This window comes from Xiphophorus couchianus, chromosome 5 (assembly GCF_001444195.1).
Source record: "Xiphophorus couchianus chromosome 5, X_couchianus-1.0, whole genome shotgun sequence".
Taxonomy (NCBI): Eukaryota; Metazoa; Chordata; class Actinopteri; order Cyprinodontiformes; family Poeciliidae; genus Xiphophorus; species Xiphophorus couchianus.
In genome coordinates, this window is record NC_040232.1 from 1822137 (window position 1) to 1848947 (window position 26811).

The 26811-nt window shown below is 41.5% G+C and overlaps 1 protein-coding gene and 1 long non-coding RNA gene across 2 annotated transcripts; both read left to right on the top strand.

Moving 5' to 3' along the window:
• Positions 1-555: 555 nt before the first annotated feature.
• On the top strand, positions 556-2168 carry LOC114144059 (uncharacterized). Its single transcript, XR_003595391.1, has 3 exons — positions 556-885; positions 1833-1982; positions 2075-2168. It is a non-coding gene; the product is annotated as an uncharacterized LOC114144059 (long non-coding RNA).
• Positions 2169-20336: 18168 nt separating this feature from the next.
• On the top strand, positions 20337-22769 carry LOC114144362 (stonustoxin subunit alpha-like; the record flags this gene model as incomplete). Its single annotated transcript, XM_028017098.1, has 2 exons — positions 20337-21807; positions 22228-22769. Coding segments are annotated over 2 exons (2013 nt in total), but the record flags the coding sequence as incomplete, so codon positions are not given.
• Between the last annotated feature and the right edge of the window lie 4042 nt (positions 22770-26811).

The following is a 26811-nucleotide window of genomic DNA, read 5'->3' on the forward strand; positions in this document are numbered from 1 at the left end:
AGACGTTCGTCTTGTTCACTCCTCAACTGCCGAGTAAGTGACAGCGAGCTAGGCTAAACGATTCGGGAAGCAAGTCAAGTGCAGCGATAGATTATAATAGAGATAGTGATTTTTTTCCTCTCGCTTATCCCGACTTTCGACATGGATGACTACATTACAGCACTAAAAAAGTTTTCTCAAGTGGACTTTCAATCGAAGCAGGAGATAATAACCAAAGGAAGACCAACGCCGGAGCTGAAAGGTTTGTATGTGTAAGGATGCAGAAGTGAAACATAACCTGTAAACTGCTGTCAATCTATGCATCTATTTGCAAATCTGATTCTGATGACGTCAGTGCCTCACCAGCTATGAACCTCACCGCACGTCACTGATTAACCACACTGTTAAAAGTCATACTCTCAATTAGTTAGCATAACGTTTTTCTATAAGTTACTTCCAATTAACATAATGAGTTATGTAATTTCAACTTAATTTCCTGAGTTATTGGCATTTCAACTCGAGGATGTGAGTCAGTTCAGTGAAACATAAATTTTAAATGTGTGACCATAACTTGACAATCTGAGTTTTAAAATGGTAACCGGATCTTATAAAAACTGATCACCACTGGCAATATTAATGCGAGATACAAATAGTGCCGGAAATTCGCTCTTTATCTGATAAGGGACTAAATATGATGTAAGATTTAGTCAGACTTTATAAAGTTATCCATCCAAGTTAGAATTGCATATTAAATGAAGAAGAGGAACATCACCTGACCAGATTAAGGACGTCGAAAGCAAAGTCGCGGATGAATACCAATTTTTCCAAGACCTCTGTCCCAAAGGCGTTCAAATTCGGCGGGACATTTTTTTGAAATGCGAAGCGAGCTGGAGTCATAGTAACAAGGTAAGCTTCATTTGTCTTTTTTTTGATAATGCCACCCATTTTTAAAATATGTTAAGAGCTAAAAGTTCGTGTCTCTGTTACATGTTTAAACACAGGACATAAAACAACAGCTTGCTAATTGTCGAGGGCAGGAGTTAGTTAATGCAGACAAGCCTAGCTAAACGCAGTATGCTACTCGGTTGGCTTATAGAACTTTTCTTAAGAGAAAATACAAGCAGCTACCACGATTTCTGTATTGTACACGCCCTCAGAAACGCATATGTGGCGCTTGGTCAAAGTTTTGCATTGACGTGCTGACTGCAGGTGAGTTAGCGGCTTCGGGAAAGGCTGTGCGTCAGTAATTAGTCGTGTTTCTTGTCAGTAATTAGCCGTGTCCTTTGTTTCATGTGTTGGTGCGCACTGTGTCCCGTTTCTGGTTGCCGGTGACAAATGCAATTTCACTGTTAAAGAGAGGAAACTACCTCCAGCGGCAATTGCACATTAAACTGTATTCTGAATTTTACAGTAATTATTTATCAAGCGTTTAAGAGTATAGCATATCAGGGAGCTGCGGTGGCTTCCAGATAGTCAGGACCCCACTGTAGGTCCTGAAAAACCTTTTTAAATTTAATTACATTTTAAAGATGACTACTAATTTACTTTAGTTGTTACTAAAGAGTGTGCTTAGGTCACCTTAAAATGAATTAAACTAGCATGATGAATTCTGTTCTTGTTCATTTGACCCAATATCGAGGTATATCATTTAAAATAAATTGGGGACAGTCTATGTTACTGTTATTGTGCGGGTCAAATTCTGAAAACTTTGGAACCTCTAGTTTGGACAATGAAGCTGGTGAAGATAACAATTTAGACAAGTTATTTTAACTAAGTGGCAAAACTGGCATTCGTATGTATTAATACTTTTTTTTTTAAATACCATAATCTGAAATGTATGTTTTTTTTTGCAGGTGGTCCATTATTTAAAGTTTGGCAAAAACTGTGGATGAAGTGGAGCTGTCAGTGGCCTGGATCTGAGACTGCTGGAGGTCTACAAAGCAGCAACCAAATCTGGAAAGAAGCAGCCACTCAAAGACATTTTGGACTGCCTTGCAAAAGATGTGAGCAGAACTGAAGATGGCTAGAAAACTAGGCATAATTTGTTAGTTTTGTTAAAATATATTCGTCTTACTGCATGTCTCATCTCTTGCAGGACACGAATGAAAGGAGAAGGGTTGCTGCTCTGCTTGGTTTTCCACGCTACATATCTGGGGAAGATCCATCAACTGTCATCAGGATGTGTGATGTAAGACTAAGACATGTTATTACAAAGACTATTTACATATTTACCTATTTCTCTTTCTTGCTATAATTTCTTAAAAATCTTTTTGTAGTATTTGTGTTTGCAAAAACTTATTTTTAGTCCTTAAGAGACATTACTTCCTGTTTACTACAGTCATGCATAACATCAAATTCTGATGTAATTACTTCGTCTATCCTGATTGATTTTGCTCAAAGCCAGTTGATGGAAACATGCCTGATTTGCATTTTCTTTCATTTCTTTTGACATTTGAAGAATTTGATGATTTAAAAATACATTAAAATGGAAACATTTCTAGTGTCCTACATTTTTAGAATAATTTCAGCGCTTCACAATGGTGGTTTTTAATCTGCCATACACTGTGCTCATGTGCATGAAAATACAAGTTCTGTGGATGAAAAAAGTTTGTCAAAAAGGAGGACTACCTGATGACAAAGTAAAGTGCTGAAAATATGTTGAATATGCACACATAAACTGGCTTTTTTTCAGGTGGGACTTATTTTCAATGTCTAATGCTTCTTGATGTTGGCCTCATCCACAACAGTGGCCTGTTTCATTGCCATTATGCTCTATGCTTTGTCAAACTGGGAGTGTGTGTCAGGTTATTCTCTGACTAAACAGAAGTGCATCATACAACCCCACAAGTGTCAAAACATGCGGATTGTTAAACTTCACAATAGCATAAAAACTTGCAGTTTAAAAATAACTGAGTATTTGCATTCTTTACTTGCACACAAATGTCATTATTTCTTTTCTATTTTTAAGGCTCGTGCTGATATTCTGGATGATGCCATGAAGGGGATGCAGGTTGGTCTCCTGATTGCCTGTGAAGGTAGTGAACTGGGGGCCATCCCACACGAGGTCTTCGACGTGGCAGTTGTGGTGGAGGAGACCATTGTGCTTCACAACATTAAAGATGTGACACTTGGCTTTGCTATGCTTATGGGTGTCATCTACTGTATCAATCTCAAGTATCCAAATGACATGAAGTATTCGTTTGAGTTTCTTCAGAGAGTGGTGATGAAGATCAGACCAGACCTCAGCTCGAGTACATGGTTTGAGAAACAAAATCTTGAGGTACAAACTGTAACATCTGGTATGATTACAGTTTTGTTTTCTTAAATAAGAGTTCCTGTAAGAATTTGTTCAGTTTGTTCTATGCACTAAATGTTAATACTAATGGTTATGCACTAAAACATTTAGCATTGTGCTGAATTTGTGGAAAAACCTCTCAGGGTTTTTGTGAGTTTGTTAAAACACTGATCGTTTTGCATTTTTGGACTGTTTTTGAGAGAGCTAGCTAGTTGTATTGACTTTGCACTGCCACTGTTCAACGTGGTTAGAATGTTTTTTAAAATAATGGTCTGATTTAAATGGAGGACTGAAACTCCCCAATAAAATACACTTAAAATGCACCAATTAAATAAATAAGAAAACTTCACCTCATATCTTATAATTTACCTTGATATTTTTCCAGCTTAGTTCCTACAAACAATATTTTTGTAGCACATAATTTAATATATATGTGTGTTTGCCCTTTACTTGTAGATGCATTCATGTCTTAAGTCTGTGTGTGTGTCCCCTTCCCTCAAGTCTTTTTAATTGTTATTTTTACATATCTCTGTCTTGTATTAGGCCTCATTTTGCAAATAAGTTGTGCTGTCTTTCTTGGGTCAGCTCCTTCACTATTGGTCAACAGACAAGAAGGAGCAGAATCCATGTGCAGATCTGTTGACCAATAGTTGAACTTACCCAAGAAGGACAGCCCCCCTTAAGATGGTCCCCACAGCCAGCTGACTTTAGAAAAATGTCACTGCCCACCATATTTGCATAATAAAGCAGAAATGCATAAGGTAAAGGAAATACATGAGACATGTAAAAGCAGCTTATGGAAAAAAAAGTTTTGGGGGGGAAAAGGATAAAAATAAACATTTAAGAATCATAAATGAATCTACAAAGGGTAAAACCAAAATTTTTACAATAAAACATTAGGTAAAGTTCTTAATTGGTGCCTTTTAAATGCATTTATTTGAGATTTATATAAAAAAAAAATATTTCTGTTTGTCAAAAAATTAATTTCTGTTTTTGTCAGTTTTGGTCCTTCAATAAATGTCAACACTTCTGATTGTCTTGAACAAATGTTTTCTTTTACGCTTGATTTAAGGCTCGTCTCTTTTTGATAGAGAAAGATAAAAATAAATGTATAATATTTGAAATGGAACCGCATTTTGTGTAATTATTTTTAGGAAACTGGTGAACTTGGCATTATTAGTGGAGAAGGTGAGCAATATTTGGAAATGTTAGTTTACTTAAATTGCAATTTGAAGTTCAGTAGCTGCCTTAAACTCTTGAGTTAAATTAACTCAAAAAGGGAATTGGTATGAATACAGTTAGTCAGTTTAACTTTAAAATGAGAGTTGAAAGTATATATAATTGCTTGCTACTTTAACAAAATAAAACAAGTTTTTTTGAAAGGTTAATGTAACTTTGCAAGTTATTTAAACTCGGAGTATGAAGTTCATACAACTAGTAGTCATTAGTTAGACAAATGGTATAACTTAATTATTTGAGTTCAAATAGAATATGATTGTAAATTTACTTGACAAGAGTACTCAATTTTTTGAGAATGAATAATGTTCTATAGTTAGTCATTTCAACTTATGGTATCATATTTAATCAATGAATTATCAGCAATTTGTCTAGTTTTCTAGCTTGCCATCTTAAGTTGGAAAAAAACATTTCAAGTTGTGTTAACTTGTGCTTTTAGGGCAGCTGTTGAACTCAAGTTTTTAAGTTTAACCACCCTAATTATTTTTACAGTGCACAGGGAATCATTCTCATCCATGCAAAGCATCATGGGACGTAGGAATAGGATGGACATGCATAGAAAATATCCGTTACAATGTTCTACTTTAACGTAGATTAAACCAGACAGACAAGTTTATTCCAGAAGACTTTACATAGAACTCCAGATGTTTTTAATGTTCCTCCTCACATTCAGGGTTTTGTTCATGAATATCTGAGCAGAGTCTTCTCATCTCACCTGTGATGAGCTCATCCTGTCGAGCATCGTACAGCATTCCCAGAGCGAACGGCCGACCCAGTGCGGCCACTTGCCTGTGATTTGAGGCCATGTCTCCAACCTGGAAGGACAGACTCATGAGTTCAGCATCTAGAGGCTTTGAAAGGTATTAATAAATCAAGTTAAGGCTGGATATGTAGACGAGACGACATCACTGATGACTCAGAACAGAGAACAGACTGACAGGCAGCCAAGAAGCGTTTTGGTGAACATCCCTCCTGGATCGCTGTCGGAGCTAAAGGCCCTTTAAACTCAGCCTGACTGGACTCCTATAGCCTCCATAATGTTTGTCTTCCATCAGAGTGGAGCCCCAGATCCATGTGGGTCTGTCCAACAAGTAACACAAGCTGGATGCTTTGCTTAAAGCTCCAAATGCAGCCGGTCACTGATTTTACAAATGAATCAAAACCAGTGGCGGCATCTTCTGGCCAATCAGGAACCAGCGGAGCCCTGATGTCACATTTCAGCCCAGCATGCTTGGTACCTGAGCCCAGGAGGCACTGAAAGATGGGCTGGTACCAGGTAGCTGTTGCTACTGGGCCGAGGCTCCGGTTCTGTGTTGCTCTGGGGTCAGATCAGCTGGGCTGAGCGGTACCACCAGAATAAACTCATCTTGAACAGCTGCTGCAGAAGTCACACATCAGGAGACTGAATATCTATGATCATCATAAAACCCGTCAGATCATCATCAGGTCACTTTAATCTGGATCCATAAATGCTGCTTGTATTTTTATGGATGGTGTTGCTATGGATGGGGCGTGCTGTGGTGGCGCAGGGGTTTAGCACGCCCCACATTTGGAGGCCTTAGACCCGCGGAGGTCGCGGGTTCGACTCCTGGTCCTGACGACCTTTGCTGCATGTCCTCCTTCAAAAATGGCGCCGGCTCAGCTGGCTGCCTGCTGGAGATGCAGCTCCTGTCGTGTGTGTGTGTTAATCTGTGTATAAAAAATTCTTGCTGTAACTGCGAAATAATTTCCCTGCTGGGATGAATAAAGTAATTCTTCTTCTTCTATGACAACCAAACACAGAACGTTGTGACTGAATGACCCGGTCGTTAAGTCAACACATGATGCAGAGAACCATCTGGTGATCCATCAGCAACACGCTAAGGTCAAACAAAGCAGAGACATGTTGGTGCTGCCTTTTGTAAGTTAAGCGGGACCAGCAAGGTTGAAACCGCACTAGAACGCCCCCTGGTGGATATTTTGTTATGTTTTGGTGACGCTAAAAAAAAATATAGATCCAAGATGGTGGAACGCAACACCGAACAGTTCATGGATTAAGCTGATTATTATCTTATATGTTGTGTTTCAGACAAGATTTGTTCGTAAGTGTTGGTTAATTGTAAAAACAATAATTGTCTCTTTGTTTTATGTAACTGGTGTAAATAATTGTACGCTGGAGTCAGTTAGGAAAAGGTTTTATTTTTAGCTAGCAGCTAGAATAGCTAAGTTGCTATGTTCGTTTGCTAATACTCAGTTTTGTATGTTTCAGTTTAGATGGCCAAAGTGAAGGCAGCGGTCAGAGGCCACTCTTCAATAAACAAGTAAAAAAGAAAGAAGTTTGGTTATTGGAGCGTCGTTGTCTGGCTGTCTAGCTGCTGAAAACTGGAAACCTCAGGGCGAGGACAGCACATTGTTGGGGATGGAGGTTTAATGAAAACCTGATTCCTCCTGTCTCCTCTTTCAACAAGTTGGTGTGTTTTCATAAACACGTTGAATGATTGTTGTTCCTTCCTCTGGGAGCAACCAAACCGAGTCTTTCACTAAACCTGAATGCAGAGTAGCAGCTTGATGAAGGACTTGATGCAGATTAACATGTTGTTGTTGGTCTCTAATGTTGTGACTGTTTTTATCCTAGTGGAAAGGTTTTAACCGTTTGTGTGTTACCTCCACATGGAAACAGCGTTTTAGGGAAACAAAACAGGATAAAAACTTTACTGTTGCTTTTTTCATGTGGACAGTGAAAATACCTTTTTGTGAAAACACTGAAGTTTTTATCTCAGCCTCTAACCTATAACCAAGCGCGTCACACCCAACAGGAACGGTGGCGAATTACTTGTCATGTAGTTTTATAATCCGATCCGATACGGAGAAGAAGTTTGACTTCATCATGACTCCAAACAAGAGTCTCCAGTTTGCTGTTTGTCTTTCTGGTTCTGCTGTTCAGCGCTGATCTCTTATGGAGTCTTAATGGACCTTACTACAGGGCCGCTTTTCATTGGCTGATGCCCATTCTACGTGGCCGTCTCACAAACACACTTAGCTTCCCGTTAGCTAAGTACAGCATGATGGCAGAACTGATACAACTTGTACACCTTGTAGCCTGTCTGCTACACAGTCTTACGTTAGCTAAACAGATCAATACGCAATGTGTCTGTATCTGATATACACTAAAGATTTTATTTTAGCAGAAAAGGCTTTGGACTAAACTGTTACTCCTGTTAGCCACGTTAGCACCAAGTACAGCTAGTCAGTCAACCATCGCTGTGTTCAGGGAAGCGCTGATTAATAATCGATAAATAAATATCAAGCCTGGAAACTTGATATCGTAACGAACTGAATGTTATGTTTTTAACGTAATCTTTGCTCGTCTTGCGGGGCGCAGGCGGTTGCCACGGTAACAGGTGTGCTTAAACTACAGAGAGAGAGTAAAAAGGTAGGAGTGGTTTTGAGTTGATCACCTGTTCAGGTTATTTTACCTTTGTTTCCCTTTGCTGTGGCTCATTACAGCCGCTGTAGTTTCTAACCGTTGGACTAATTACCTCGTTAGTTTGTGAGTTTACGTCATTCACAACAAACATCAAATAGAACAAATATATTTCATAAAATTTTAACAAACAAATGGCTTCTACCGCGGTAATTATGTGAAATTAAATTAATTATATCCCAACTTCAGAAGATTTGCCTTTACCTTTACAGAGCTTATTGGTTCCTCCTATCAGTCTGTAGCTTCTCATATTTAGGTCAAAGTTCAGATCCACCATAATGGACTTGTAACATAACCACTATGTTTGTTTTTTCCTAAATAAATACATTAAAAAGTAAATGTATCAACCTGTCGTGTAGAACAGTTGCTGTGATTTCATTGTTAAAAGTATTCAATTTTCCACTGGTTATAACTGATTTCGGGTAAATCCTGATATGTTCAGGTGTGTGTGAAACAAATTAGTAATTAAAAAAGGGGCGTGTGCGTCGGCGCAAGAGGCGCAAGCGGGGAGGAAGACGCTGACCGTGGGATCTGTGCAGCGGGAGTTTTGACTTGTCTGAACGTTTAAAACTAGTAAAAATCAAAGGAAAGACATCAAAAACAGCTATCAAAGATCGCCCCGTGCCACAAATGGTATTTTAGGAACTGGATCGGAGTTTGCACCCAGGAAACGGCGCCCGGTGCAAGTGGACGCCGCCAGTGCGAGAGGACGCCACCGAGGGGAAAGAGAAACGCTCCCGGTGAGATCTGGACGGTACTTTTCTTTTTAGGGATTTTTGGTGGTACCACTCTTTTTCCGTATCTTTTTGGGGAGGGGGTTGGACGTTAGGATTTTTCGTTTTGGATCGGGACTTGGGGAAATACTTCCAGGACTTTGTTTATTTTTCGAGGATATGGAACTGCTTTGTGGACAATAATCTCTTTGAAATAAGGATGGGAAAATTGTGGACATTTACTTAATTAGGTCTTTTGCTGATTGAAACCGAGTAACCATAATTATTTATTTTTTTGAGGGAATGGAGTTATCGATCTATTAAGATAAGCTATTATTATTTTGTGGTATTGTAATTCTTTTTTTGAATAAATGTTGCTAAGGATCAACTTATTTCTTATTGAGTGATTGGGTATTTATTTATTTATTTTTCCAAATTAATAGTGTAGCATACCTTACCTGATTTCCTGGGACAGATCCCCCTTGTGTGTATTTGTAAGTTCTGCTTTAAGCCGAATGTAACAAAATGGTGGCCTGTATGGGGACCAGGATAATATAATTTCAGGTTTTGTGCTACATTAGATAACACAGTTAAAGAGAATCCTATAATAGATTGGAATGTATTTGTTTTGAGTGTTTTTTCTTTGCAAGATGGATGACATAACTTCTCAATCACAACATACTGAGGAAAGAGATGCTGATGAGAATGAGGAAGAAAGTGGAGCAGGTCTTGTAGATCAGGAAGAGACATTTAGCAACAGAGGGAGACGCCTGGGTTACAAGGAGGAATCCTGTAGGTGAATTAACTTCTCTGATTAGCTCCCTTTATGTATCAGATAATGAAGTTGAAGAAAGAGAGGATGACGAGGAAAACTTTCTCACTATGTCAGACATTAATGGTATTAGGAATGATTTAACCAACATGGGGGTTAGGATTACCTCATTGGAAGAAGATTTTCGGGCATCTGTAGACAGTGCTTTGAATAGGGAGCAAAACATCAGGACATACATAGATAGAAATATTGAGGCCCTGCAGCAATGCATGGACACTGCCTTTAAAGACTTTGAAGCTAAGGTTGTAGATTGTTTGCTGCGACGGGATGGGAAGTGGAAGGCTGAAATAGAGAGGCTGAAGCGCGCTAGACTCTCTACAGAAATTCATTCCCTTGATAGTGTCAGACCAAGTCTCCCCGTGCCTTCTGGTCATCTCTCTTCTACCATGAGGCATGTTTTCCCTGAAACATCATCTCCACCTTTAGCCCTACCTGTACAAGGAGTACCACAAGGAAGTCTTGGACTTTCACACCCCCAAAGATCGGACCAAACTACTGCCTACATCCCTCCAGGAACGGTTCCAGTCAGGCCATCAACAGACAGTGGGATAGTAGACCTCCCGGCATCAATCTCTCACCTGGCAGTTCCTTCATCAAGCAGAACATCTGTGGTTTACTCCAAGCCCCCTGTGCACTTGGAGTTCCCGACATTTGAGGGTGCAGGAGAAGTTTCTGATGTCTTAAATTTTATTGATCAGTGTGAGACATTTCTAACAGTAAGGCCTGTTACTGGCTGATCCTGAATTATTGGGAGCTTTAACAGCTGTCTTAAAAGGCTCTGCTCGGTGTTGGTGGAGTGTGGCTAAAAATAAGATACACAACTGGCTTGAATTTAAAAATGCTTTTTGTGCTGCCTTTCTACCACCAGACTATCTTTCAGAAGTAGAAGAGAAGTTAAGAGATATGGTCCAGTTGCCAGAGCAATGTTTAAGAGATTTTGCCTTTGAGTATCAAGCACTATGTCTAAGATGGAAGTCAGACATCAGTGAGACCGAGCTGGTGAGGAGGATTTTAAACAACTGCAATCCCAAGCTAGCAGGCTGTCTTCGTGGCACAGTCACCTCTATGGATCAATTAATAAAGGTGGGATCTCAGGTTGAAAAAGACTGTGCTGGTGTTAAAATTTACTGGGGGAAAGTGGATCAGCACAAAGCCAAAGGAAAATACCCAGCAAGATCTAAGGGAAATCCCAGAAAGCCAGCCGACTCTGTATCTGTTGTTCAGCGAGGCCCGGGTTCCTCCCTCCTTCATGTTCCCATAGAGGTGCACGACAGGATGTACAATGCTGTGCTGGATACAGCATGCACCTATTCCCTGATGAGAAATAGTCAGTGGAAAATAATTGCTAGAGAAGGGGAGGTTTTGAAGCCAGCTGACAACCAGAAGTTTGCACTTGCCAATGGCAAAACCTACAGCGCTTTAGGGAAAGCCACAATCATTTATGGTTGGCATGGGATGATGTGGTCGTTGGAGACTTTTGTGGTGGAGGATAATAACCTCACCTTTCCCATTATCCTAGGTCTCGACTTCTTGTCCAAAACCTCTGCCATTATCAACCTGGGTGACCACACCTATGGGGTAAAAGGGCCAAAAGGTTATACCTTTTATCCTTTTTCATTTTCAGCTGCTGCCAGAACACCTGTGCATGATAGTCATTCTCCCCTAAATCTGATCTTGGCTCTGCCATTGGAAAAGGACAAAGTACCAAACACAGAGTCATATCCCGTGAAGATAAAACATCCTCCAGAAGTCCAGAAGGTTTTGGAGGCCTGGCCATCTGTATGCTCGGATACATTGGGCAGAACATCTGTGGAAGAACACAGAATAATGACCACAGATGAAATACCCATCCGCTACAGAGCTTACCGGGTGTCTCCTTTCAAGCGGCAAGTAATAAAAGAACAGATTGATGCTATGCTAAAGGATGACATTATAGAGCCATCACAGTCTTCATGGGGATCCCCCGTTGTCCTTGTTCCTAAGCCAGACAAATCTTTTCGTTTTTGTGTGGACTACCGAGCTTTGAACACCAAAACGCTTCAGGATGCTTATCCCATGCCCATCATCCATGAGCTGTTGGAGTCAATGACTGGAGCAAACATTTTCAGCACCCTGGATTTGAAATCTGGATATTGGCAGATGGCAGTGGCAGAAGAAAGCAAGGGAAAAACTGCTGTTATTACCCCATTTGGACTTTATCAATTTAAGCGCATGCCATTTGGATTAAAAAATGCAGGAGCGTCCTTTCAACGTTTAATGGAGAAGGTTTTAGGAGAGCTACGGGGAAAGATCTGCTGTGTGTACATTGATGATGTGATTGTTTTCTCAGCCTCAGCCGAGCAACACCTGAAAGACCTGGATACAGTATTTGCAAAGCTCCATAATGCCAATCTGTCCCTCAATCTTAAGAAATGCAACTTTTTCCAGCGAGAACTCAAGTTCCTGGGACACATTGTATCAGCGGAAGGCGTTCAAGTGGATCCGGAAAAAACCCACGCCATTATGGTTTATCCTACTCCAACTAACCAGAAAACACTTCAGAGATTCCTCGGAATGGTTGGTTGGTACCACAAGTTCATCTCACATTTGGCAGAAATAGCTTCACCTCTTTATCAACTGCTCAAAAAAGATGTTTGGTGGGAGTGGACAGTGGACTGCCAACGTGCCTTCATGACGCTGAAGAAAGCTTTGGTGGAATCATCCATACTGGGGGCAGCCAGATTTCGAGTTACCTTTCGAAATACATACAGATGCCAGTGACGTTGGTCTGGGGGCCGTCCTTGTCCAACCAACTCCGGATGGAGAAAAGGTTATTGCTTTTGCTTCAAGATCATTGAAGGGAGCAGAGCTGAACTACTCCACCTCTGAAAAGGAATGCTTAGCAGTGGTTTGGGCAGTGGAAAAGTGGAGACACTTTGTAGAGGGTACAAAGTTTACCATTTACACTGACCATGCTGCACTAACCTGGGCATTTAATTGCCCCAGAACCAGTTCTAGGTTAACACGCTGGGTGCTGAGGTTGCAAGAGTTCAATTTTGAAGTACGATATAGAAAAGGAATGCACAATGTAGTGCCTGATGCGCTGTCCCGAGCAATGGTTACTAATCCTGCTGGAACAGCCCAGGTAGCCCTGAATTCTGCTAAAACCTTGTTAGGTTTGCCCCTATCATTTATGGAAATCAAGGAAGCTCAGGAAAAGGACTCAAACCTAATGGAGATGGTTCAGGATCCGAGATACCAGAGACCTGACAAGATCTCTTTCTACAAAGTTCACGATCTCTGGTACAGGAAGACCACACTAAAGGATGGAATCAAATACCAGCTGGTGATTCCCAAGTCTTTAGTTCCTCAATTTCTACAGTACTTCCATGATCGTCCATTGAGTGGACATCTGGGCAGGCTAAAGACACTCCTCCGGCTGTTAGAAGTAGCATGGTGGCCGTCAGTCCGTAAGGATGTGTGGCAACATGTAAAGAACTGTGCAGTTTGCCAGAAGTACAAACCAGATAATCAAGCTCCAGCTGGCTTTCTGCAGCCGACACCGCTGACTGAACCCTGGGTAAAACTTGGGGTGGACTTGATGGGACCTTTTCCACGCAGTAAAAAAGGAAATGTCTTCCTTTTTGTGGTGATCGACTACTTCACAAAGTGGGTGGAAATGTTTCCTGTAAGAGACAGCAAGACAAAGAAGCTCATCACTATCCTCCAGGAGGAGATATTTACTCGTTTTGGAGTTCCACAAAGTCTTGTGTCGGATCGTGGGCCCCAGTTTACCAGTCAAGAGATGTCCAGTTTTTGCTCTATGTGGGGGGTAAAGCACCATTTTACCACCAGCTATCATCCCCAATCTAACTTGACAGAACGAGCTAACAGAACTATCAAAACAATGATAGCCTCATTTGTTGGACAACATCACAATCAGTGGGACCAACATATAAGGGAGTTCCGTTTTGCCATAAATAGTGCTCAACATGAAACCACAGGGAGAGCCCCTGCAGAGCTTATGCTGGGACGTCAACTTCAAGGGCCATTGGAGAGGATGATAGCCAAACCACCATCACCTCAGCAACCCATATACAAATTGTTGGAGCAACATAAGGAGATGAAAGAAGAAGTCAAACGGAAAGTTGGGATAAGTCAAGCCCGACAAGCCAGATACTACAATGCCCGGAGGAGAGGTGCACAATTCCGGCCGGGAGATTTGGTCTGGGTAAGGTCTCACCCACTTTCCAAAGCAATAGACAATTTTTCCTCAAAGCTAGCACCAAAGTGGTCAGGACCAGCTACAGTGAGGAAACTGTTAGGCCCAGTAAACTATCAGCTTCAGTGGAAAGGCCAGGACAAAGGAACAGACACGGTTAATGTGGTTAACTTAAAGCCTTATTTTGGAGTTCAACCTCCCTTGCCTCCGGCTGGGGGGGGGGGGGATTGTAACATAACCACTATGTTTGTTTTTTCCTAAATAAATACATTAAAAAGTAAATGTATCAACCTGTCGTGTAGAACAGTTGCTGTGATTTCATTGTTAAAAGTATTCAATTTTCCACTGGTTATAACTGATTTCGGGTAAATCCTGATATGTTCAGGTGTGTGTGAAACAAATTAGTAATTAAAAAAGGGGCGTGTGCGTCGGCGCAAGAGGCGCAAGCGGGGAGGAAGACGCTGACCGTGGGATCTGTGCAGCGGGAGTTTTGACTTGTCTGAACGTTTAAAACTAGTAAAAATCAAAGGAAAGACATCAAAAACAGCTATCAAAGATCGCCCCGTGCCACAAATGGTATTTTAGGAACTGGATCGGAGTTTGCACCCAGGAAACGGCGCCCGGTGCAAGTGGACGCCGCCAGTGCGAGAGGACGCCACCGAGGGGAAAGAGAAACGCTCCCGGTGAGATCTGGACGGTACTTTTCTTTTTAGGGATTTTTGGTGGTACCACTCTTTTTCCGTATCTTTTTGGGGAGGGGGTTGGACGTTAGGATTTTTCGTTTTGGATCGGGACTTGGGGAAATACTTCCAGGACTTTGTTTATTTTTCGAGGATATGGAACTGCTTTGTGGACAATAATCTCTTTGAAATAAGGATGGGAAAATTGTGGACATTTACTTAATTAGGTCTTTTGCTGATTGAAACCGAGTAACCATAATTATTTATTTTTTTGAGGGAATGGAGTTATCGATCTATTAAGATAAGCTATTATTATTTTGTGGTATTGTAATTCTTTTTTTGAATAAATGTTGCTAAGGATCAACTTATTTCTTATTGAGTGATTGGGTATTTATTTATTTATTTTTCCAAATTAATAGTGTAGCATACCTTACCTGATTTCCTGGGACAGATCCCCCTTGTGTGTATTTGTAAGTTCTGCTTTAAGCCGAATGTAACAGACTGACACCTGCTGGCCTCAGGTTTGCAACCAGCTTGTGACTGAGAAACCAGTAACCTCCTCCCAGATGATGACATGAACTTGTTAGTTCCTCTGTCCATTGTAGTAGCTGATATATTGTGAAAGTCCGGTAGAAATGATGCATTAATGGAGTCATGTTTACATAGAAACAACCAGGCTTTGTTTGTGAGACTTGCGGTCATGTGGGTCGGTTGTGGGCGGAGCTTGGTAAGGTCCATCCAGGTCCCAGGCTACATGTTTAGCGCCTCCTACAGGTTTTGAAGAGGTAATTCTATGTGGATGGAACCATTTCTGGAAATGATGCAGTGTGAATGCATGTTTCTGTGTAAATGAGAGTCTAAAGCAAACAGACCAGGTAATTTTCATCAAATCTTCCAAAATGTACTAATATTTCAATGCATTGTCGTCTTTCTTGTAATGTTCTTTACCTTTTTGTCTTTATTCATCTGGTAAATAGTCAGAACTAGCCTGACTTTGACTAGAACTATGCAAATACTTGCCTGGTCTTGTCTTAGACATCCATCTAATCTGAACATCGTTTGTCCAACAGAGAGAAGACGACAAAGCACAAGTTAAATCTATTCAGAGCAAATCAACCAAACCTTCTGTCTCTAAACCTTAAACATAGGAATACATAAATACCAACATAATTACGTCTGTTTAGTTCATTTCAGTTAATTTTACAGCTCAGACTCACAACAGAGGTTTTTGTGTAAAAAACAGATAAATAGAAAAATATAATCCGTTCAGTTTCAGTCATTATATAAACTGAGTTACATCATAAACAGAGCGCCATGTTTATCCTCATGACTGGTAGAAGTTTTCTATCAGGTTGTTTGATTACCTGGTGAAGCTGCGTGTCTCTGCTGAGTCTTCTTGGTTTCTGAAAGCTTTGAGCTCCACAGCGGTTCTGGTCTCTGTGAAACTCCTCCCACCAACACCTGGACCGCCCTCACAGCCCAGGTGAGTCTGCAGCCCAGGTGAGTTCACAGCCAAGGTGAGTCTGCAGCCCAGGTGAGGCCACAGCGCAGCCAGACTGTTGGACCTGTGGGTGAACTTGGATTGGACCTGGTCAGTCTAAAACATCAGAAGATGAAACCTGACAGGTGAGTCCTGCAGAGACATTGCTGCTGTTCGTGACAAACAGTCTGAACTCACAGGTCCAAGCGTGGACTGGAAACACCTAGATGGTTTCTTATCTTCTGACCTGATAGGATCAGAACACCGTAAATTGCCTTCGCCTTACAAAACGAGCAGATAGCATCTACGGCATTCCTGGAGGACAAAAAGCTCTTTAGCCTTAAAATGGTAAACATGTTTTTATCAGCCAAACTGGAACTTTAGAAATTTCCAGAAGTTTCCAAGAGAAGCTGCCTCCATAACGAACTGATTCCTCTAGTTTTATTGTGTGAATCTGAAGTAATTTGAAATAATTTGGGGATATAAACAGAGATGTTTTCATCTGCATCAGTTTATTCTCTGGATGTTTGGACCGCTGCTGACGTTTGGCTGGAGGCCACACAAATGTTCTTCAAGTGCTGCAGATGGTCCCTGAGCCACACATTTAGCACCTTTCTACAGCAGAAAATGAAGAGAAAGGACGAACAACGCAATGAGGATAAAGATGTACCTGCAGCCCATCATGGAGGACAAGCAGTGAGTATTAACAAACTATATTAATAATTCAGTTTCTAAAGGAAATCTGACGTTGAATCGATGGTTTAAAGAAACAGTTGAAGCCAAAGATCAAATCAAATCAATCAAGTTACACTGATAAACATTTTATTCATACATGGAGACACAACTTGAGGTAAGAAATGTCTCAGTGGCCTAATCAAAGGTTAGAATGATCCTTTTATTCAAGTATTTTTCATAATTTTACTCTTGGAATTTTTTTATAGCAAATTTAAAATGAGGTTTTTAAATGAGAACCAAAGATTTATCTGTGTTTTATGACCAGTGGGGTTTACAGATGGTCCCTGAATGCACCATGCCTTGGCTGAACTGGATGCTCAGCACCAAGTTTTCTGCTTTCAGGGCAGAACAGAAAATATTAACAATGGGTGATAAATATACAGTCATGCTTTTAAAACTCAGTGCAGGAAAATTTCCAAAACAAAGAAAGAAACAAATGATGGATAAAACCCCGGAGTTAAAGTCTAGATGGAGCCAGGCAGGAAGAAGAGTTCACATTAAATACAGAAATAAAAACAAATAAAAACCAAGCAGCTTGTTGAGCCATGAGAGTGAAGAGCAGCAGTGAAAGGTGAGGACAGTCAAAGTGATGAAGAATAGCCGAGCAGCCATTCATTCTCAGTTCTTCCAGTTTTCTCGATGCATTTTCTGGACAAAATGTTTTTCTTCTGTGATGTCCAAACCAAAAAAATAACTTTATTTATGAAATGTTCTGAAGGAACGTTGTTCTGGTTCTTCAGGCTGGCAGAGAGAACATGAAAGAATCCATGAACCCAGAGGAAGATAAACTACAAACAACTGATCTGCAAAGTAAAAGAAACAAAAACTAAAACAACTCAAAAACAGTGTGTCATGATTCCAGCCCTTCAGCTCTGCCTTGGCTGTGCTGATTGCTCATTGCCCTCACCTGCACTGAGCTGGTCCCTATTTAAACAGCTGCTTGTCACCAGCTCAGTGCGAGATCGTCTGTTGCCACTGTCACAGCTTTCAAGCCTTGTTGTCTCATGTTCCAAAGAGTTTTCTGGTTTCTGATCCTGCCTGTTTTTTGACCACAGATTTTTGCCTAATCCTTCTGCTGTTGAAAGTCCTGTTGCTGAACCCTGCCTGTCTCTGACCCTGCCTCCTGGATTCTGGATTTTTATTGCCTGAGACCCTCCCGTGCATGACCCTGGACCGTTTCAAGACTCAGCTTCTGGTTGGTGGATTTTGTCCCTGTTGTCTGCTTGTCCCCTGAGCCCCCTCAGATCTCCCCTTGTCCATTTACCCTACCTGCCCCTGGCTGGACTCCTGACCTCTGTGGATCCCCCATCCCTGACTCCACCAGTGAGGCCACACCAATTACTTTTGTAACCTTTGATGAAACATCCTCTTGTTGTGGCTGCGTTTTGGGTTCTGGCTGATTCTGCTTTTAACATTACACACTAAGGCATGAACAGGGTATGGCAAGACCTTAACAACAATAAGTCAGATAAAGAGACTATGGCAAAACATTTCAAGAATAAACTGAGTGTGGAAAAATCTGAATGGTAATAAACCAAGAAAAAATCAGAATACAAACACAATCATTTATTGTCAGAGCAGATGAAACCAAACATGGAGGTAGAGCGAGAGCTCCCCCTAGTGGTTAAACACTTTCAGCCAATCTGAGCTGATTCTCTGGTTATTACTGAATAAATCAGACGCAGCAGAATATTTGGACATGATGAAGTATGAAAAGCTCCTGCTGTGTGATCTGATCTCTGTGGTGATGAAACACAAACCCGTCTCAGAGTCATTTGAGAGCTTAAAAATTTTTAATTTCTGTTTGAATCTGAATGAAAATGTCAACATTTCACCAACAAAACATGAAAAATAAAACAGTCTACCACCACATTAACATTTTGGATTAACAGACTGGTTCTACAGCCCAGAGAGAAATTAGACATGTTTTGTGATTTCTGTGCTGTTGATGTTTTGGAGACTGAAGGAAACAGTGACGTGCGGTGAGGTTCATAGCTGGTGAGGCACTGACGTCATCAGAATCAGATTTGCAAATAGATGCATAGATTGACAGCAGTTTACAGGTTATGTTTCACTTCTGCATCCTTACACATACAAACCTTTCAGCTCCGGCGTTGGTCTTCCTTTGGTTATTATCTCCTGCTTCGATTGAAAGTCCACTTGAGAAAACTTTTTAGTGTTGTAATGTAGTCATCCATGTCGAAAGTCGGGATAAGCGAGAGGAAAAAAATCACTATCTCTATTATAATCTATCGCTGCACTTGACTTGCTTCCCGAATCGTTTAGCCTAGCTCGCTGTCACTTACTCGGCAGTTGAGGAGTGAACAAGACGAACGTCTGGGATCTTGAGCGCCCCCTGCCATGAGGCAAGAGAACTGCCTGCCTCACCTCGAACCTGTTCTCTGCCGTTTATAATCGCTCATTACACGAAACACGTTACACAAACACAGTTGGTGACAAAAAGCACTGTACATTATATACATAAGCTAAATTATTGGAAATAAGTTCACATATTAAATTTGTTTAAACCATTTTATTGACGCCGTACAGCAACATGCTCTCTCCGCTTAGCAGCCAGCGCAGAGCCAGGGGTTGCGCAATCCAAGGTGAGGCAGAGCTCGCTGCTGCCTCACCGGCATCGCTTCCAAGCATTTCAATGGGAAAATAAGAAAATTCAGCGATTTTGAACAAATAAAAATCGAAATTGGTGAAGCTACATGAAAAATAAATATTTTTTAGTGCAAACCACCGGATGAATATAACAATTTAAATTACTTTATGATTATATATTTTCTTTCTTTCCATGATGGCTGGTGAGGCACTGCCTCACCTGCCTCCCCTGACCGCACGTCACTGGTGGTTATAGCAGAACTGTATTCATACATGTAAACTAGCCTCCAGCTCCAGATGTCCTGCAGCTTTTAAATGTCTCTCTGCTTCAACACACCTGGATCCATTTGTAGCTCATTAGCAGAGCTGAGCTGCATGAGAAACTTTCACTATTTCATTCAAGACACATCTAAACACTGCAGGACTCTGGTCCTCTGGGAATGCAGAGACGACTGATATAAACAGTTTATCTGACTGTATGCTAGCAGGTAGTAGCTGCTTTGTCAAATGGACTGTTACAGCCAGAAAAAGATATAAAAATGTTCTTTTTAAAATTCTTTATCACATTGATTACATCTGCATGAAAACAACCCAGAGTTTCCAGGAGTAGATGATGTAGACCAGGACCGGTGTCCTGCAACTCTTGGATGTCTCCCAGGTTCAACCTGCTTCAACCCAACAGCTGAATCACCTCCTAAGTGCAGCCAGGCACTTCAGAGTCCTGCTAATAACCTCATTATTTGACTCAGGTGTGTTGAAGCAGGAGACCGGCCCTCCAGGCCTGGAGTTGGCCACTCCTGATGTAAATGGACATTTGATCAGGGAAACTTGATTCTGTCATAAAATGTGGAAAAAGAAAAAAATATATATTTTACTGGTAATTTATATGGTTCTAATAATTTGAGTATCTGAGGGATTTGATTCTGGAATCATCACTGTGCTGTTTGTTGCTTTATCTTTATTTATATGGTTTATTCCTCCTGGCAATCTCACTTTTTCAAATCAGAAAGTCGCTGATCCTCTAGTTGTTCAGGAACCTTTGAGTGAAACGATCTTCAACGATACATAAAAAACATGAACTTCTGGTTCATTGACAAACATTTATTAATTTTTGTTTTACAGATTTCACTTTGTGGGACAGAGAAACGATTAGAAAAGTATCCATAAGATCGCTCCAGCGCAGCAGCAGTTATGAAACTTCGGCCTCAGACTCCATTGAAACCAAGGCGTCTCAGCTGAGCGCCGACGCGTCGCTCATTCTCAGCGTTCTGAGTGGTCTGGTTGAAGCTGGAGGATCTGCCAACTATCTGAACGATCACAAGGAGTTCAAGAACCAGAGCAGAGTCGTCCTTCAGTACAAAGCAACAACGGCTTACGAACGACTGGAACTGAATCATGCAGAAGCCAAAAAACTGCAAGTTAGAGACGTTATTAAGAACAGCCGAACAACGCATGTAGTCACAGGCATCCTTTACGGGGCCAACGCTTTCTTTGTGTTTGACAGTGAGAAGTTAGACAGCAGCAGTCTGCACAGCATGGAGAAAGAAATGCACAGCTTAGTCAAGAAGATCCCAAAACTGGATCCCAAAGGAAACACAGTCAGAAATCTGAGAGAAGAAGAAAAAAACATCATTGAAAAATTCGCCTGTAAATTTTATGGAGATTTCATTCTGGACAGGAACCCTACAACCTTTGAGGAGGCAGCAGATGCCTGCAGAAAACTCCCAGGGTTTCTGGGAGACGATGGAGAGAAATCAGTCCCAGTTAAAGTTTGGCTGACCCCCCTGGAGAACCTGGATTCATCTGCAGCTCAGCTGAAGGGAGACCTTTCTGACGGCCTGATCAGAAAGGCCAATAATGTTTTGAAAGGAGTCAGAGAAATACAGATGAGATGCAACGAGACCATGGAAAAGGAAGTGGTGAAAACCTTCCCACAGATTCACAAAAAGCTGAAGAGTTTCCAGCATCTCTGTGAAGATTTCCTGAAAACAGTCCAGCAGACCCTGCAGGAGAAAATTCCTCTGATCCGGGAAGGTGAAGAAGAAGAATCGTTAGAAAACTTCCTTGATGAGCAGGAGAAGACTCCGTTCAGCCGGAAAAACTTAGACCTGTGGCTGGATTATTTAGACAGAGAAATCAATGTCATCACATCCTGCTTAGACACCATGAAGGGAATCGGGATCATCCCAGACGAGTCGGACCTGGACAGACGGGTTCTGGGTGTAGAAGACGCCCTCTGCTTCGTCTTCACCTCCATTGAAACTTGTGACGCCTACATGGACCAGATGGACGGTTACTTTAATGAAACTCCAGCCAATGTGGCTCCACCAGCTAAAGACCAGTGGTTCTTCTCAGATGAGGTCTTAGAAAACATGAAGCAGAAAGCCAACATGATCTCAGAAATGGCTAAAGGCCTGAAGAGCAGCAGCAGGTTTAGTTTCCTCATAGCCGCTCTGCCAAACGAGGAGTTCAGAGGAGCAACCGTCCACCATTACAGGAAAGGTGTCAAGAAAACCGAAGACTTCTCCAAACCTCCCATTTATCAAGTGAGAAATGTAACGGATAAAGAAAACCTAATGTGGTGTAAGCACAAACTATTTTATCTCCACTTCTAATAAACACATTTTAAGCTGACAGTTAAATTAAGAAAGTTCTTGTTCAGGGTGTTTTACCAGATACAATTAGTTTATTAAGTACAATAATGATGTAGTGAAGAGACACGTCTACTACTGAATCTAGCAGACTGAAAAAAATCTGTTGATTTGATCATTCAAGTATGGAAACTTCTGGTTTCAAATGTAAACAAAAATTAAAGAAAACCTTTTTCATTTCCCAACAATTTAAAAGATCTTCACTGAGGGTCAAACTGCTTGTTCCTGCTCACAGATTTGCCAAAAAGCGTCATGACTCAGTCAGTGTGAGGGATTAAATAAGGCTTCAATCTCAGATCTTTTAAATATTACTCCAAGTGACAAACAGTAACTGATTTGTTTTATCCAACAGATTCCTGTGATCTGACTTTGGACCCAGAAACTGTGAATGGGAACCTCATTCTTTCTGCAGGAGACAAAAAGGCGACATATGGATCCAGGCAGACGTACCCTGTAGTAGAGAAGCGGTTTGATTCGTACCCCCAGGTTCTCTGCTGCGAAGGCCTGACAGGCTGTCACTACTTTGAGGTTGTGTGGAGCAGTGAAGTTTCTAAGGAGCTTGGTATCGGTCTTGCATATGAAAGCATTCCAAGAAAAGGAAGCGGCAGGAACACTGGGTTTGGATATAATGGAGTCTCCTGGTATTTTGGCGTTAATGACAGTGATCTGCGTGCGTGGCACCGTCGCAGTAAGACGTGGTCCTCTGCTCTCCCTGCTGGATGCAACAGAGTCGGGGTTTATTTGGACTGGCCCGGCGGGACGCTGTCCTTCTACCAGGTGTCCTCCAACACTCTGACCCATCTCTACACCTTTGAGAACCGATTCTCTGCAGCTCTTTACCCGGGTTTCTACATCTGGAACAAAAACAACGTTGCTGCATTCAGCCCAGTTTAAAGGGAACATATCAGGCAAAATCCACTTTTTAGCCCTTAAATTAAAGGCAGACGCCTTTCCCCTCTGCTCCCTCGCTGCCCATGCCTGCCCTGCTTTCTCTGTTTTGGTCCTGTGTTTTGGAGCCTTTCTTTGCACATCCTCCAAATCTACAAATTATGGATCTGGTCAACCGCTCTCTCAATGCAATTGATACAATTTTCTCGATGAGGAGACTGGGCACAGGAGAGTCCTCTTGTCCTGATGATAACAGGATTTCTGCTGTTTGGACCTTGAGGATTCCTGGCTTATTGATAAATTTGTGACGGACTTGGCCAAAACTAGTGAACACTCAGACTGTTGGTGTGGACAGAGACACAAGTTGGATGTGAGTCTTGCTGAGATACTAAAACTCACTATGGATGGAATCGATCTTGGAGAATTTGCTCTGTGGAACGACCAAACTAATTTAATAATTGGGAACTGAAATGTATCAGAGAGACTTTAGAGAAGATTGAAATTTATAATCTACCAAAACTAAGACGTTCTGTGTCTGAATCGGCTTCCCTGTGTTGCCTTGGAAGGGCTGCATATTTCCAATCTCCTTGAAGATGTGTAAACATAACGCTTCTTCCCACCTCACCCCTCCTGTTATCCATGCAGCTGTGGAGCTGAGCGCTACCAAGGACATGCCTCTATAACAACATCTTATCGGACTTCTGCCCGGAGGCTGAGCAACGAGGTTTCATGGCCCTGTGATGTCACTGCCTTCACTCATGTGTTTGTTTTGTCTGAATGGTGCCATGTGCCCTAATGTGTCCTTTCCTCTTTTTATTTTATTATTGATAGAATTAAAATAATAACCTACATACGTAAATACTAATCATTATATTTGAGGACTGTTAGATTCTATGTCTGTTTCTGGAATGTCTGCAGGAAGTGATAAGCGTGCCAAACTGAGAACTGACCTGGCAGGAAAAACACCAAAAGGCCAAAGGATGAAAGGTTGTGACCCAGAGGCATGGGAACTGCTTTGATGTCCTCACATGTACTGAAGACAGGAGATTCTTTGTATAGAGAAGATTTATGAGTGTGTGCTAGCAGCTGGGTGTTATGTGTCTCCCACCCTTTTAGGACCAGCTGCTGGCTAAATGTAAATTAGGGCATCATGATTGAAAAATAAAGGAGGAGAAGCAAGAGAGGATTCTCAGAGCGAGTTTGGAGACTGTGAAAATCAGGCCCTCCTCTCTGCTCTCCTCATGAGTAAAATCCAATTCATTTGTCTTTCTTCTTAATTGTATTAAGGTTGAACCTGACATTGTTTTGTTAGAAAATGTGGAGTACTCACTTTTAACACAGAAAAGGAATTAGATTAGTCACTCTTTAGCTTATATTTTAGAGTACTCACTATTTGGATGAATTTAGAGCATACTTAGAAAGTCCAGAGGATACTTGTACTTATTTAGCAACCCAGAACAGGGATTAGAACTTGGAACCCAGAAAAACAACCTTAGCCACTATTTAGACTCGTATTCTCTCAAACCAGAAAATAAATTAGACCAGAGGATTCTTACTTTCCTCTTTTTATCCTCTAGATACTCCTGAAAAGGATTATCTACATTATTATTATTATTACCTTTTTCTTCTTTTGCTCTTTCCTTTGGTTTATTTTGTTTGTATTTCCTTTTAATTCCTGTAAAGCAGTTTGTATTGCCTTGTAGCTGAAAATGTGCTATAGAAATAAAATTACCTTTACCTTTAAAGGTTCACTTGTTGATATGAAAATTAATTATAATCTTTGATTCATTCATTATAAAAAAAGCAGCATAATTAATTTAACCCTGAAAGTTTCCTGATAATCTTCTCTATAAATCCCAAAAGGCTTTAATCAAATTTAATTTACAGGATGAATACAGGCTGGCTGGAGTTCCTTATTGTCTATCTATTTCACCAATACATATATCAATCCTTTGAAATGTGAGGACTGTTTAATCATTTTAGTAAAATACTTAATATTTGTACACCGTGTTCTAAATTATTATGTAAGTGATATTTTCTCAGGTTTTCCTAAATGGTCGATTAAATGATGGTCAGTATAATTTTTTTTTTCCATTTTTTTTCTCCGAAGAGTTTTTGCGGCGCTAGTGGCTCGTTTTTTTTGTACAGTAGGCAGACAGGAAGGAGGGTGAGGAGAGGGGGAAGACATGCGGCAAAGGTCGTCGGGAGTCGAACCCGCAACGTCGAGGACTAAGGCCTCCAAACGTGGGGCGTGCTAACCCCCTGCGCCACCACAGCACGCTCCCAGTATAATTTTCAAGTCATTAACTATTACAATATAAATCTAATTCTACTGAATAAAGCCTGTTTCTGTTTGAAAATGAATCTTCATATCCGGCTGGGCCCACTGGGACCGGTTCTGCTTGTGAGCTCTGGTTAGGGGCCCAATAGTAGGTTGATGCACCGCAAGCCTTGGGAGGATCTTCTAATCACTGTTTGCTGTTGTAAGGACATTTTAACAGCTGCTCTCTGAATCTGATGAATGTGTCTAACAGAAACTTTCCTCATTCTGCCTTCATCTGTAAAACCATCTTTGTTCTGAATCGGCCACAAATCTCTTCACAGTATGATGACGCTTCAGTTTTCATTAAATATCTGATGTTTTCATAACTTGTCATACGGCACTACACTGATGATTTTCATCAGCAGAGATTCTTTCTGTTTCCATATTGCTTGAAACCTGTGGCCTGTTTAATAATGTGGAACATCCTTCGTATCTCCTTCCTGTCTCCATCTTGTCTCCTTCCTGTCTCCTTCTTGTTTCCTTCCTGTCTCCATCTTGTCTCTTTCCTGTCTCCTTTTTGTCTCCTTCCTGTCTCCATCTTGTCTCCTTCCTGTCTCCTTCTTGTTTCCTTCCTGTCTCCATCTTGTCTCCTTCCTGTCTCCTTCTTGTTTCCTTCCTGTCTCCATCTTGTCTCCTTCCTGTCTCCTTCTTGTTTCCTTCCTGTCTCCATCTTGTCTCTTTCCTGTCTCCTTTTTGTCTCCTTCCTGTCTCCATCTTGTCTCCTTCCTGTCTCCTTCTTGTTTCCTTCCTGTCTCCATCTTGTCTCCTTCCTGTCTCCTTCTTGTCTCCTTCCTGTCTCCATCTTGTCTCCTTCCTGTCTTCTTCTTGTCTCCTTCCTGTCTCCTTCTTGTTTCCTTCCTGTCTCCATCTTGTCTCCTTCCTGTCTCCTTTTTGTCTCCTTCCTGTCTCCATCTTGTCTCCTTCCTGTCTCCTTCTTGTCTCCTTCCTGTCTCCTTCTTGTCTCCTTCCTGTCTCCATCTTGTCTCCTTCCTGTCTCCTTCTTGTCTCCTTCCTGTCTCCATCTTGTCTCCTTCCTGTCTTCTTCTTGTCTCCTTCCTGTCTCCTTCTTGTTTCCTTCCTGTCTCCATCTTGTCTCCTTCCTGTCTCCTTCTTGTCTCCTTCCTGTCTCCATCTTGTCTCCTTCCTGTCTCCTTCTTGTCTCCTTCTTGTCTCCTTCCTGTCTCCTTTTTGTCTCCTTCGTGTCTCCTTCCCGTCTCCTTCTTGTCTCCTTCCTCTCTCCTTCCTGTCTCTTTCTTGTCTCCTTCCTGTCTCCTTCCTGTCTACTTCTTGTCTCCTTCCTGTCTCCTTCCTGTCTCGTTCTTGTCTCCTTCCTGTCTACTTCTTGTCTCCTTCCTGTCTACCTCTTGTCTCCTTCCTGTCTCTTTCTTGTCTCCTTCCTGTCTCCTTCTTGTCTCCTTCCTGTCTCCTTCGTGTCTCCTTCTTGTCTCCTTCCTCTCTCCTTCCTGTCTCTTTCTTGTCTCCTTCCTGTCTACTTCTTGTCTCCTTCCTGTCTCCTTCTTGTCTCCTTCCTGTCTCCATCTTGTCTCCTTCCTGTCTCCTTCTTGTCTCCTTCCTCTCTCCTTCCTGTCTCTTTCTTGTCTCCTTCCTGTCTCCTTCTTGTCTCATTGGTGTCTCCTTTTTGTCTCCTTCGTGTCTCCTTCCCGTCTCCTTCTTGTCTCCTTCCTGTCTCTTTCTTGTCTCCTTCCTGTCTCGTTCTTGTCTCCT